The sequence below is a fragment of the Rattus norvegicus genome, chromosome 9, assembly GCF_036323735.1.
Source record: "Rattus norvegicus strain BN/NHsdMcwi chromosome 9, GRCr8, whole genome shotgun sequence".
NCBI classification, from domain to species: domain Eukaryota; kingdom Metazoa; phylum Chordata; class Mammalia; order Rodentia; family Muridae; genus Rattus; species Rattus norvegicus.
The window spans coordinates 14,621,086-14,633,241 of record NC_086027.1 but is presented as its reverse complement, the minus strand read 5'-3'; the positions used below and the strand labels follow the sequence as shown (position 1 = coordinate 14,633,241).

The following is a 12,156-nucleotide window of genomic DNA, read 5'->3' as shown; positions in this document are numbered from 1 at the left end:
CTTGTTGGGGCACCTGTGGAAGTGGAAGCCCTTGTTCTTCCAAGGTTGGACCCTCAGTGCAGTGGAATATCCAGGAAGGGGTTTCTAAGTGGCGTGGATTGGGGGACCATACATATGGGAGAGGGCACGGCAGGGGGGCTTATGGACCAAAAGCTGGGAAAGGGAATAAGGTTTGAATAAAAAGTATATATCTATTAAAAAAAACTAAAATTTTAAAAAATGATAATAATACTAAGAAATAATCAAAAAAAGAAAATGTGAATAAGAAAGAAATTTTAGGATTTGGAAAAAGATGAATGCCAGGTATTTGAAAAACTGTATGACCATGTAAACACTTTAATATACTTGAGAAATTTTTTACATGTTAATGAACTGCATCTTTTTTTTTAAATAGTGAATGGAAATCCAGTCCCTTCCTGGGTGTGAGTCTAGGGATCCAGATGTAGTGGAATTCATTATTTGTTGCGTCCTGAACCTTTGAGCCTGCTTCTAACTTAGCTTATGCCAAGGAAACTAGGCCAGGGTGATATCTAAGCCATTGACCAAACTATCTGGACTAACAATCACAGGTGAAATTCCACCTTGTAAATGGGACGAGAGGAATAAAAGATACCTTTAAGGATTTAAAAAAAATGAAATGTACCCCAAAAAAATCCAATAAAAATGTTTAAAATAAAAATAACTTAGGAAATACAAAATACTGGGGTGCCATTCCACAATCATGATGTGTTTCTTCAGTGATAGCTTACAGGTTAATTTACTTCTCTATAACTGTTTTCTTATTTGAAAGTAAGTAATGGCATCATCTGTGGAGTGATGGTGAGAACAAAAGCTTTGCCTAACTTGAATAATCGATCCCTCCTGAGCATGTGCTTAACATTCTAAGCACAGGGAAATTTCCTGAGGGGATTAAAGAACAAAATCCAAACATAAAACAGGAACAACAACGATTTAAAAACATTCTGCACTCTGGGTATGAAGGCATGTTACAACTTTAATCAGCTTTGTAGGTATTTCTAATAAACACACAAGAAACAAAAATCCTATCACAGTCCTAGCAGTTGCATCCAACAAAGAGAGAGCTGTGAGGTAGTGCGTGCTGCTTCTTTCCCCAGATACCCCTGGGCCTCAGGCCTGCACCCAGTGAGCTGGACCAAGAGCAGCCAGGTTGAAATTCCTGCTGCCATGGCAGGATTCTGCAGGAACATTTCCCTTTGACAACAAGGAACCTGTGTGGAGGAGACCTCTTGGTGAGTCCTCAAGGACTCTACTGTCCTATTCTACAGGGAGAAGCCCTGCCAGGTCTTTGGCAAGGCTAGCCAGTTGTATGGGGAAGTCCCTGGTCCTGTGGCAGAGGGCGAGGAATGGCAGAAAGAATGGCAGCTCCACTGAGAGCAAAGGCTACCCCTTCTAGGCCTATGACCTCCTAATTAATTTATCTTTTCACCCAATGCCCTATTTACATTTTCTTACTATCATACAACTGTGATCTTGATGAGCAGCTGGGCTCTTGTTTTCTTAATCAGTTCTTTGTTGTCACAGACGTTTTTAACTTACTCCAGCCCCTGAGAATTATTCATACCTTCTGTATGCAGTAGGACCCTTGGTGGGACTGTCATCTCAAAAATAGAAGATTCGGTAATCCAAAAGATTGGACTCCAGTTTACCTCAGGCCAGGAAAGAATTCAGCCACCATTAGTAAAAGAGCAAGGGAAAAATTACATAGGAAAAACAAGTGGCTTGATCAGTAGAAAAGATCCTCAACTTCTAAGGCCCGCGTATCTGCACCCCTCTCTTCTGAGCTTTGTATAGTGATGTTGTATAACTCCAGATGGTAGTAAAAGGCAGAGTTCTTCCCAGAAAGGTCAGACATAATTTTCACTCTTACATCTCTGAGGTGGGGTGGCATTATAGCACACATTCATGTTGAATTATTATAACACCTATGATAAGAAGACAGAATCCATATATCACAATGCCAAATAGACTCCCTCCTGAACGTATGGACCCATTAAAATTGAGGTTCAACCTGAACTCAGGCCATTCCACTCCCTTCCCATCCTCCTGATTCTTATGTTTGCTACAAGTAAAAGATCATGGTGCAGTCCCCAATATTCTCATACCTAGACTTGTCTATTCACGAAGAATGATATTGGAGAAGTGAAGGCTATATAGTTACAATGTAGTAACACAAGGTCCAAGTGGACATTTGCTCACTGATGTCCAATTTAATTGTCTTGTTATATTTGAGAAAGGGAGGATGTCCTACATAATATATAAAACGGACAGAAATTTATTATTTTATATATGCCCCGTAGTTGATCACTATGTTCCCAAGTAAAAGGAGTTTTTATTGCAAAAAAATAGGATTATAGACAATTGATTTTGTGAAATACATGGATATGTAAATGGAAACAATGTCGGCTTTCAAGGACTGCACAGTAAGCAATTTTTCCAGGTTTTATACACTCAGAGGTATAGAAGAAATATATTGGCCTCCAGAAAAAGGGAAAAGCTCAGGAATCGAAATGTGTGTCACATGCATTGTCTCGAGAAGTAGATTTTACTTTTATAAAAAATCTCCCTCCTCCTTGGTCCCTAGAGTTTTGGGTGCTAAAGAAAATCTGTTCTCCAATTCAGGGTTGTAAGCACCCCTCCCCAGCAAAAGCATTGTTGACTTCTAATGAAGCAGAGAGACATATCTAGCTTTGAAATAGAGGTTGCCAAATGGTATTCCCAGTGACACATGAGAGACTGGAGGAAAGGGTCCCCACAGATATTCATCAGTGTGGGGAGAGCTGGTTAGTAGGTAGGCCATAGAATTTTCCAGTGACATCACCAGTAAGACGTTCACTGAACACTCTATTGTATCTAAGAGATCCCTAGAATCTTCTGTGATGTCACCAGTGTTGTGGTGACACCAACTGCCTTTGGGATATTACTTCAGTTCCCTTTGGGTTCACAAGCAGGCATGTTTCGCCAGCTGCTCAGGCTATTTCGGAAGGAAAGTGTTGATCAAGGAGAGACCGCACCAGGTCAGAGGGAAGCTCAACCCCTCTCTAGTGAAACAGGAAGGAGGAAATCATTCTGGGGAAGGCTTGGTGAGTCGTGGGCAGAGTTGGGGAACATCCTCAAGGAGGTAGGTTTGAGATGTGCCTTCTAAGACTAGGCCTTACAAGCAGGAGCCTTGGGATTTTTCAAAGGCAAACCAAGAGGCAGGAGTTCCTGATCTTTAATTTGAGAGAAAGCCATAAAGTGGTAAGACTTCAGTGTCTTTTCTTGAAGCTTTTTAACTGTGAGTGTCAACTAATGGCAGGAGGAGGCACTGTGAGATTAACAATGTGACCATCCATGGTTGGGAGTTGAAGCACTTCATCCTCTAGATTACTGTAGGTTACATAAGTCTCTGATGGCGAGAAGAAGGAAGGATGCACCCCTAGTCATGAATTGAGTTCTCAGACACTTTGGGCTGGACCACACTTGGTTAGAGCTTGATGGTGCTAAGCATTATGAAGTCATTATGAACTCCAGGATTATCTGCACCACATCTGATATAACAATGTTGCAGATGTTTATGTCTCAGTCAGATTATAACTTTCAGTGCCGGTGATTGTGTAATAGTGAGTGTGGCACGTGTATGGCATTAGAGGTTGGGAAGAGGGACATAGCTTAAGAATCAACATTTAAGAAAGCTTTTCTGTTCTTTCAGGGATTCACCCAGTCCCTACCATTTCCCCTTCCTCAACCTCCTTTTCGGATTCAGAATGATCTATTCTGTCCATTGGTTCAAATATGCAAATTCAGTTGGGTTTATCTGTCTACAGGTTTTGGTAGGAAGGCATCATCCCAAAATGTCATCAGTAAGCAAGAGGAGTGTCTAAAGGAACTGGAGGAACTCAAATTTGAAATCCAGAAGTGTCAATTCGAGAGGGATGAACTTTATCAAATCCTGGATCTTTATATCTATGATGAGTGGGACCACAGGTAGTCATTATGCCCAGTAACCTGTTCACTGTCTTGAGCTCTCTCTCTGCTACCTCAAGATTTACTCATAGCAGGAGAGAGTTTCACCTCTCATCCTGGATTTTAAGGAGCTTTGGCAGGCATTTGCTTGTGAGATAAGCTAGGTGCTGTGTGTTTAGGGTCAACCTCTTTTGTACTTGACCCTGAGCCTCTTGGATTAGCATTGGTTCTGTCAACAGCTAGAAGGACCTGGTCACACTTGCTGCAACTGTGTGTGTGAATGAAATGCCTGCACGTCATCACTCTTTCCTCTGAATTTGTTCATTATACACTGATTCTATGGCACCTCCATGCATGTAGTTGTCATTCTAAATGTGTTTGGATATGGGTTGGTATGTATGTATGTGGAAGTATATGTGGTGTTTACTCAGGATCAGGACGTCTGGGACCTTTGATGGGGTCTGAGGATTTGTGTGATCAACACTTTGCAGGTCATGATAGTGATGAGTACGTGGAGGCCCACACTGATCAAAAGAGCATTTTGCTCCTTCTGTATACCTTGGTGGCACACAGGACTCTCCTGAGGGGAGGAGGTGCTATAAATCCTCTTCCCTGTCAAACTTAGTTATGCCCTCTGGGAATTCATGTAATGATAGAAACCAAGGATTGAGTACACCTGCTTTCAAAACAAGAGAAATGTCATCACAGCTTTCTCTTGGGCCCAAAGCTGTGGCACGGACTGGAGGAATCTTCTTCCTGAACTAGTCAATTCCATCATGCTAACCTTGCCAGCTCTGGAAGGTCAGGTCCCTCCAACTGGTACCGTGACTCTGTTGTCCTGTGCCCAGGATAATAAACTTAACCAGTACAAATACTTTGAAGGAGCAAGTATGTGGTACATACTGAGTTTAAGTAATAGAGAGAACAGTCTGATTTTACCTAATTTGTTTCACCTGCTTTGATCTTTAGTTTTTTATTTTTTTAACTATCCAGGGATTGTTTATTGTGACCTAGAAATGGTCACTGTGGTCTTGACAGTTGTTATTCCCAAACAGGCAGCTCTCAGGCTCTGCCCCCTCCTATATAGTGAGTCTTTGCAGAACCATATCTCTCAGGATTCCAAGGAGTCCTTATTTCAAAACAAAATTTGCTTATTTACATGGAAATATTTTCTGTGGATTGAGTCTCACTGTTGGGTTTTGGTCTGGTTTTTGACTTTGCCATTTTCTTCCCTTCCACCATTCCTTGAATTTGAAATTTTTTATTATATATTTTTATTTACATTTCACCTAATTCTGAAATCGTGAGTTCAAAACATTATTTGTTCCTTTGGCCTAACCCAGGCTGCATGTCGAATTGCCAGTCCTTCAATCTGAACATGAGATGAGAATGATGGCTATGCAAATGATGACCAACTCAATAAGTGATGCCATGGAGAGGTACAAGGAGCTCATACAAGTGAACAGTTCCTACCGGTGAGTCGCTGACAGAGATGAGAATCCAGCACTAGGCAGGGAATGCTTCTGTCCTGTATGACTTTAACAAAAGTCAGGGCTCTGGTTCTGTAGTGTCTGACTCTTAACAAGAAGCCTGCCTCCTGGCAAGGGTCTTAGATTTGTAGCTCTTGGACTCAGTTTTGTACATGTGAAGGGTGTAGAAGACCCTCCAATTGTTATTTTCCCCGTTAAATATCCTCTAGATAGAAATGGTTTGCACCATGATGGGAATATCAATCAACTCTGAATCTCTAGGACTCTGACAGGAGATTTAAAGATCTGTGATCCATGAGAAACACATGGCAAGATTGTATAGCTATTGGGTCTTCAACTAGCCCTCAGAGGGGCTTTTCCCACAACGTGAAGATGGTTTCACCATACCATGGACATATGAGCTCCCTTATGGACCATCTCTTCTTCCTTGATTTATATAAACCGTCTTAATGTCAGGATTTTCAGAAGTACTTTGATTCTTGTGGAATGTGCCCTCTGGATTTGACCTCCTCTAATTGGTGCTAACTTGTATAGTGTGGCTCTATTCTGGGGATTTCTGAGGATGAGGACCCTTGAACGGATGATTGGACTTGCAGGAGTGACAGGCAAATAGAAGGTGCCTGCGATTTACCATTTTTTGTTTGTGGTTCAGCATCAGGCACTCCCAGCTCCTACGTGAACAAGCTCAATTGAAGAACAATATACAGATTTTGCTGAATGAGAAGAGAGAAGTGCTGGTGGAGCAGACTGAACTGCCAGCATCCTCTGTGGAGGCAAAGAGGCTCTGTGAAGAGGCCGGAATGAACATCTGTGACCCCAGTGCCAAGCAACAGCAGGTAGGGTTAGGCCTCAGGGTCAGGTTGTCCTCATGTCTTACCATAACCATAGACAAACCAATGTAACTGTCTATTGACTGATCCATGTCCTGACCTAGGTCTCATCCAAGTGTTCATTCATGTGATGGTTTACAAGGCCCTCTGTTGAGATAGCCCCTTTTCAAGAAACTGCATGTTTGGAAAGCAAATGCTCCTGCTCTTTGAGAATCTGCACTTCATTAAGGGAGATAGGTTGATCACACAGCACAGCACTACATGCCATTATGTATGGAGGGTGCTATGTGGGAGCCCCTCTTTAGACTAGAACAGGGCTTTGAGGGATGAAGCAAAAGCCTGGAGCTCATTTTTTTTACAGGGTTCGTGTGAGACTCAGGAAGTAAGTAGTTTTCAAGGAGGAGAGCCTGGTGGAAATGCCAAAGAAATGGTTCTCATTGTCATTTGTGGTGGCTTTTGTTCTTCCTCCCCTCATGTCCCTGTATATGAAGATCGTGACTTCATGCTTCATAGATATTGGGTAACTACAGAGCCTGTGTATCAGCATGTCAGTCCTGTCTTATTTGAGTGCTCCTGCAGAGTTCATAACTGGGCCTTACAGTCTGAAGCTGGTTAGAAGAGCAAGGATGTGGAAAAGGTTTCTCAAAGGCTGAGGGTTGCCATGAGAGATTTGAGACTTCAAGAACAAAGTTATCAGTATATACCCCCAATTCTCAAGAAAGGTGCATTGCTGTGCTGACCTGCATCTTAGGGAGCATGCGGGGAGGCCAGTTCATGACATGCAGTTTTGTCCAGTCATTATCTAACTTAGTCTTAAGCCTAGGTCTCTCAACAAACATGAAGCTTCCTTTTTTTGTGCTGGCCAGCAGTCTTTGCATCATTCGTCCAGTTCCAAGTGGAGCCCCCTCTCTTATTTGTCTCAACACATTCTTAAACCATTCAGCTATTTTAAAAATAAGGATTAGATTTCTTCACTTTACCTGAACAGAGTTATCGCCCGGGAAGATTCTGGATTGTCTTATTGGCTTCACCATGATCTTGCATGGAATCCTAGAGTGCATCCCTCTGCTGACATTTCTTTGCTGACTATATCATGGGCACTGCATTCTCACAGGATAGATTCCCTCTCAATATTGTACACAGTGCTGCATTCCAAAAAATTCACTGTATGTTATTTATTTAGCCTTTTTCTGACTGACATTGAGGTTGTTTTAATATCACATGAACTCTAATGTGATGAAAAGTTCCTGGGAACTGACCATTAGTTACTGTCTTCTCTGATGCTTCCAAAGTCTTCTATGAAGGAAACAGGGTAGTTTTAGTGAGGGGCCTATGATGAGTCAGCATAGAGCTCCATGGAGTCTTTTCCTAGAAATCTCTCTCTTGGGGATTTGATGTTGTGCTGTTTAGGCTATCTGTGCAGAACATGTAACTTACTTGTCGGACCAGCAAGTATCTGCATAGAAAGGTTTCCTGAAGTGGAAATGAGTACAGGCCAGGGCAGCACAGCCTGCTTGAGTCTAAGAGACTTGTACACAGCATTGTTCCCAGTAATTCCTCACTCAACAGGAAATGTGCTGCACAAGATCAAAGTTTTCATTTTTGCGTGCAAGTGAGTATCTGTGTATGTCTGTGTGTGTGTGTGTGTGTGTTTGTGTGTGTGTGTGTGTGGTGTGTGTATGTGTGTGTGTTTGTGTGTGTGTGTGTGTGTGTGTGTGGTGTGTGTGTGGGTATATGTGTGTGTGTGTGTGTGTGTGTATGTTTGCAGTAGTGAACATGTGTTTCCCTCTATTTCCAAGTTTCATGAGAAAAGTACTCTAAGCGTTCACTTTACATCCATGAAACATGAAATAGAGCTGCCCAGTCATTTAGCATCTCCATCTAGCTCTGTACAGCAAAAGGACACTTAAATTACTAATTTATTCTGTTTCCAAAAATTTCAGAACAGAATTATCTTGTGAAGTCTGGGGGAGGAGTGGAAATATGTTCAAGTGAGTCGTTTTTCACAGGGGTAACAAATGGTACAGGCCTAGAGCTTGCAGTTCCCTTTTTCTTATGGTGTAGAAGCAGGACAATAAAATCCTTTAGAAATGCAACCCCCAAAAAGAGGACACAAAAACACGTGTAAAGTTAGATTTTCAAGTGATTAGGGGCAAAACTACTGATCTGCATTGAAATCCTTTGGAGCACATCAAAGGAATGGAGTACAGGGCGGTAAGTGCAAGGCTTCTCTATAAAATCCATGAGTTTATGCGGCTTCTCTGTTCTTTGTGAATTGTGAAAGCCCACTGGAAGGTTATGTCACTCACTGTGTCTTCTTCAAGGTTGCTTTCCACATTGCCTGCTACCATTACTTTCGAGCTACCTTGGCAACTACAACTTCCCCTGGGAGTTTGGCTTGGATTTTATTCATTGAGAATTTGAGTTGCTTGGAATTGTATCGTCATCCAGAAAAAGTCGCATAGCTATGCTGTGGTGCAAGAACAGGGCAGTTTCAGGAGCCCCTTTAGGTGCACAGATAATCCAAAGCGCTCCTCTATGTTATCTGTGTAGCATTCTGCAAGTGTCGATCAACATCATTTTCTCTCAGTTAATTTCAGCCTCAATGGGTTAGGAGAAATGATGAGCTTCAAATGGGTCTGACAGTGTAAGAACAGGTAGCCCTATGAGAAGCCATGTTCAGAAAGTGGAACAGAAGTTTTAGTTAACCCAGTGATTCCACAACAAGGAGTAGGTATTGCCATTGCAACTAGGGAGCATCAGTGTTGTAGTGGTCCCAGAGTAACCTTGAAGGAGAATCTATCCAGACGTCCATCAGCCAAGGAGTGAAAGTGTACCATACGATGGAGCCCTTCCATAGATTCTGATTCAGTGTGAGATAATCCATGCAAGCTTTTACTTACTTATTCAAATTATCTGTGGAACAATCACATTACGGGGAGAAAATTTGTTGATTTGGATCCTGGTTATGGAGATTTCCTATGATTCTAGCTTTGGGCATGAAGTCACTCAGGCTATGGTAAAGACAGCTCCGATTAGAAGAAGTTGCACACTTTGGGGAAAGTCTGAAAGAGTGAACAAGAACAAGAGTCTAGTCCACCACCAACATATGATCCTTTGCTGAGCAACAAGACAGCTCTACACAACCTTTGGGACTTGCTAAGCCAGATTGTTAATGGGGAAAGAACCCTGAGTCTATGACGGTTTATGGGAGGACAGCACATCACTGACTGAGCTGTCTATAGGCTCTGGCCACTATGTACATATCCCACTCAACATTTGTTTTTATGCCTCCTGCGAATCCTGGGGAATCTTTACATTAAGCATTAATGTTCAGGTAGGAACACAGGCTGGAAGAAGCCATTTGAATATCCTTCCCTATATAAATACCCTTTTTGGGTGGATGACCACCCCACCTGGATTTCAGCCTCAGGCAGTTCAAGAGCTACTCAGAGTATTGTTCTGGTACAGTTCATGTGAATTTTGCCCATGAAACAATATATATGATCCTCTGGATTTCTTGCTATGTTCTACTCCTTTCTTCCTGTGATCTCTCCGGAAAGATCTGAGGACATTTTCTCTTCTGTCCTCTCACAAATTGCCTTACACTAGCATAGACTTACAGGGGTGCTGTTCTGTTTCTACATCACAATCACCTTTAATGTCCATGTGTACGCTGGGAAGATTTGCATGGAGCACATTCTCAGTGATTACAAGATCTGTGCGGTGAGCATGAATTTGAAGTGAGATGGCTTCTGTGTGTATTTGCAGATTCAGTGGTTACAAATGGAAACTAGACGGGTTCCTTCAGTGCTGACATAATCAGAAATTTCACCTCAATTCTGGGCATGTTCTCCAGAAAGAATCCACATGGTATTCTAGGTTGCTCATACCTCTCTTGAACTCAGATTCAGACATAGCTACAATGTTATTATTCAATGTCATATACCTGGACCAGTGGGAAAAATGCTCATTTTTCTCTTAATCCCAGTACAGTGCATAGTCCACAGTTCAAATTCTAGCAGTGTTAAAAGCTGAGATATAAATCCAAGCCTAGGTACTCTATGTCACTTGGGGATGCAGGGACTGACCTCAGCTGACAGGTCATGCTGGATTGTCCAACTGAATAGAGCTGATGTAAGAGGGAGAGCTTAATTGACAACCACTCACTAAACCTTTTTCCCTTGCTCTACTAGGTCTGAAATTCTCCAGCAGAAACTCGAACAAGACACAGACCAGGACAAGATCTCCCTTGGAGAGAAGAACTACAGGAGGAGAACTAAGTGTGCACAGCAAATACACCACTATTGCATCTCATCTGTAATGTCCATAGCAATTGTGGACTGCATTTTCCTCCTTTAGTTTGATTTCTTTGGATTGAATACGCTGTATTTTCACCTTGCCTCTCTCCAGCAAGTGTACACTTTTTGAGGGACTCAGAGAAGTGCTGATGCACATCAATCAAGAGCTGCTGGTCATCCAGAAAGACCGTGCACGTGTAAATTTGTACTTGTCCTGATGGGTCACCCAGAAGAGTTTCATGGAGATCAGTTCACAATATTGGAAAGACTTTGTGACAAAGTCTGTAATATCATTCATACTCAGTGTTGGATGGCTTTTTCCTTAATACCCCACTCCAACAAAACAGACCTACTTCCACTCCTCTTGAAAAGATTATTACCATCACTAACTGCTTGTCTACTATGTCTCCAAGGCAAGCCACAGGCTATAAGTCTATTCTGCAAAAGGAGCAGCAAAATATGCTTAGTGCAATTCCTCTATTTAAAGTTTGGTTAATTTTTAATTGTTTTGGTTATTTGGTTTTCCTTCTATTCACTTGAAGATTTGTTATTTATCTGTTGTTGTTTTCTTCATTTGCTTTTCTATTTTGATAAGGATATAGACTGTATATATTGACTACCTGCATCTGGTTACTATCCAGTAAATTGGATGTATTCTGGTGAATAAAGGGGTAATCTCAAACTCTTCACTCTTAAGAACCTTCTTTATTGATCATTAGTGTCAACATCTGAAGTCCCACAGCTATCAGGGAGGGATGGATCTCTGCTTTCTCATGGGGACTGGGCATCAAATCACTTCCCAGTCAGACTGAGATTCACAGGCATTTATACAGTCACTGTGCACTGTGTTTCCAACTCTGAATTTCAACTTCATCATGCATACATTACCCACTGTGTATGCTTGCTGTCAAATATATAGTTACCTCTAAATTATACTCTGTCGATGAGAGTTTTGACCAAATTAATAGGATAAACATTAATTTTTCTGTAATACCTCCCAGGACATATAAACATGGTATAAGGGAGTTTAGAGCCATCGGGAACCCTGCACCCAAATTCTGGGGCAGAAAATGCTGAACACCCTGGAATGCAGATAATCCTGAGACCACAGTAAAGAAAGCCACTTCTGACCAGCTCTTCCCACATCTCTGGCCCAATATTAATCTGCATGGTGCCTCTGGAAACAGGAATAGAGGAGCAGTCAGTGGCAGGAACCTGCTTGGTTTAGCCTAGGCCCAGAACCTACCTGGGCCCCAAGCATATTTGAAGAAAACCAGAGGAATACAATTCTCTGTTTCCTGACTGTGGCTTTTTTTGATTCGAAGCTCAAAATACCATTTTGTTGTTGTTGATTTTTAGTTGGATGTTTTTCATTTCGAATTCAAATGTTATTCCTTCCTTGTTTTCCAGAAATAAGTCCGAATACCATCGCCCTCCACCTCTGCTATAAAAGTATTCCCTTCACCAGCCATCCACTTTCCCAGCCTAGGCAGGACCAAGGGCTGTTCATTCCATTTGTGCCCAAGAAGACCATCCTCTGATACACATGCAGATGGAGCCATGGCACAGTCC

General features: G+C 42.0%; 1 protein-coding gene across 1 annotated transcript; it reads left to right on the top strand.

Moving 5' to 3' along the window:
- Positions 1-2,663: 2,663 nt before the first annotated feature.
- Positions 2,664-11,582, top strand: LOC134480521 (uncharacterized). Its single transcript, XM_063268040.1, has 5 exons — positions 2,664-3,101; positions 3,825-3,984; positions 5,307-5,438; positions 6,106-6,289; positions 10,480-11,582. Exons 1-5 carry the CDS (start codon positions 2,972-2,974, stop codon positions 10,483-10,485), a joined length of 612 nt encoding a protein of 203 aa, XP_063124110.1. The 5' UTR covers positions 2,664-2,971; the 3' UTR covers positions 10,486-11,582.
- The last annotated feature ends 574 nt before the right edge of the window (positions 11,583-12,156 follow it).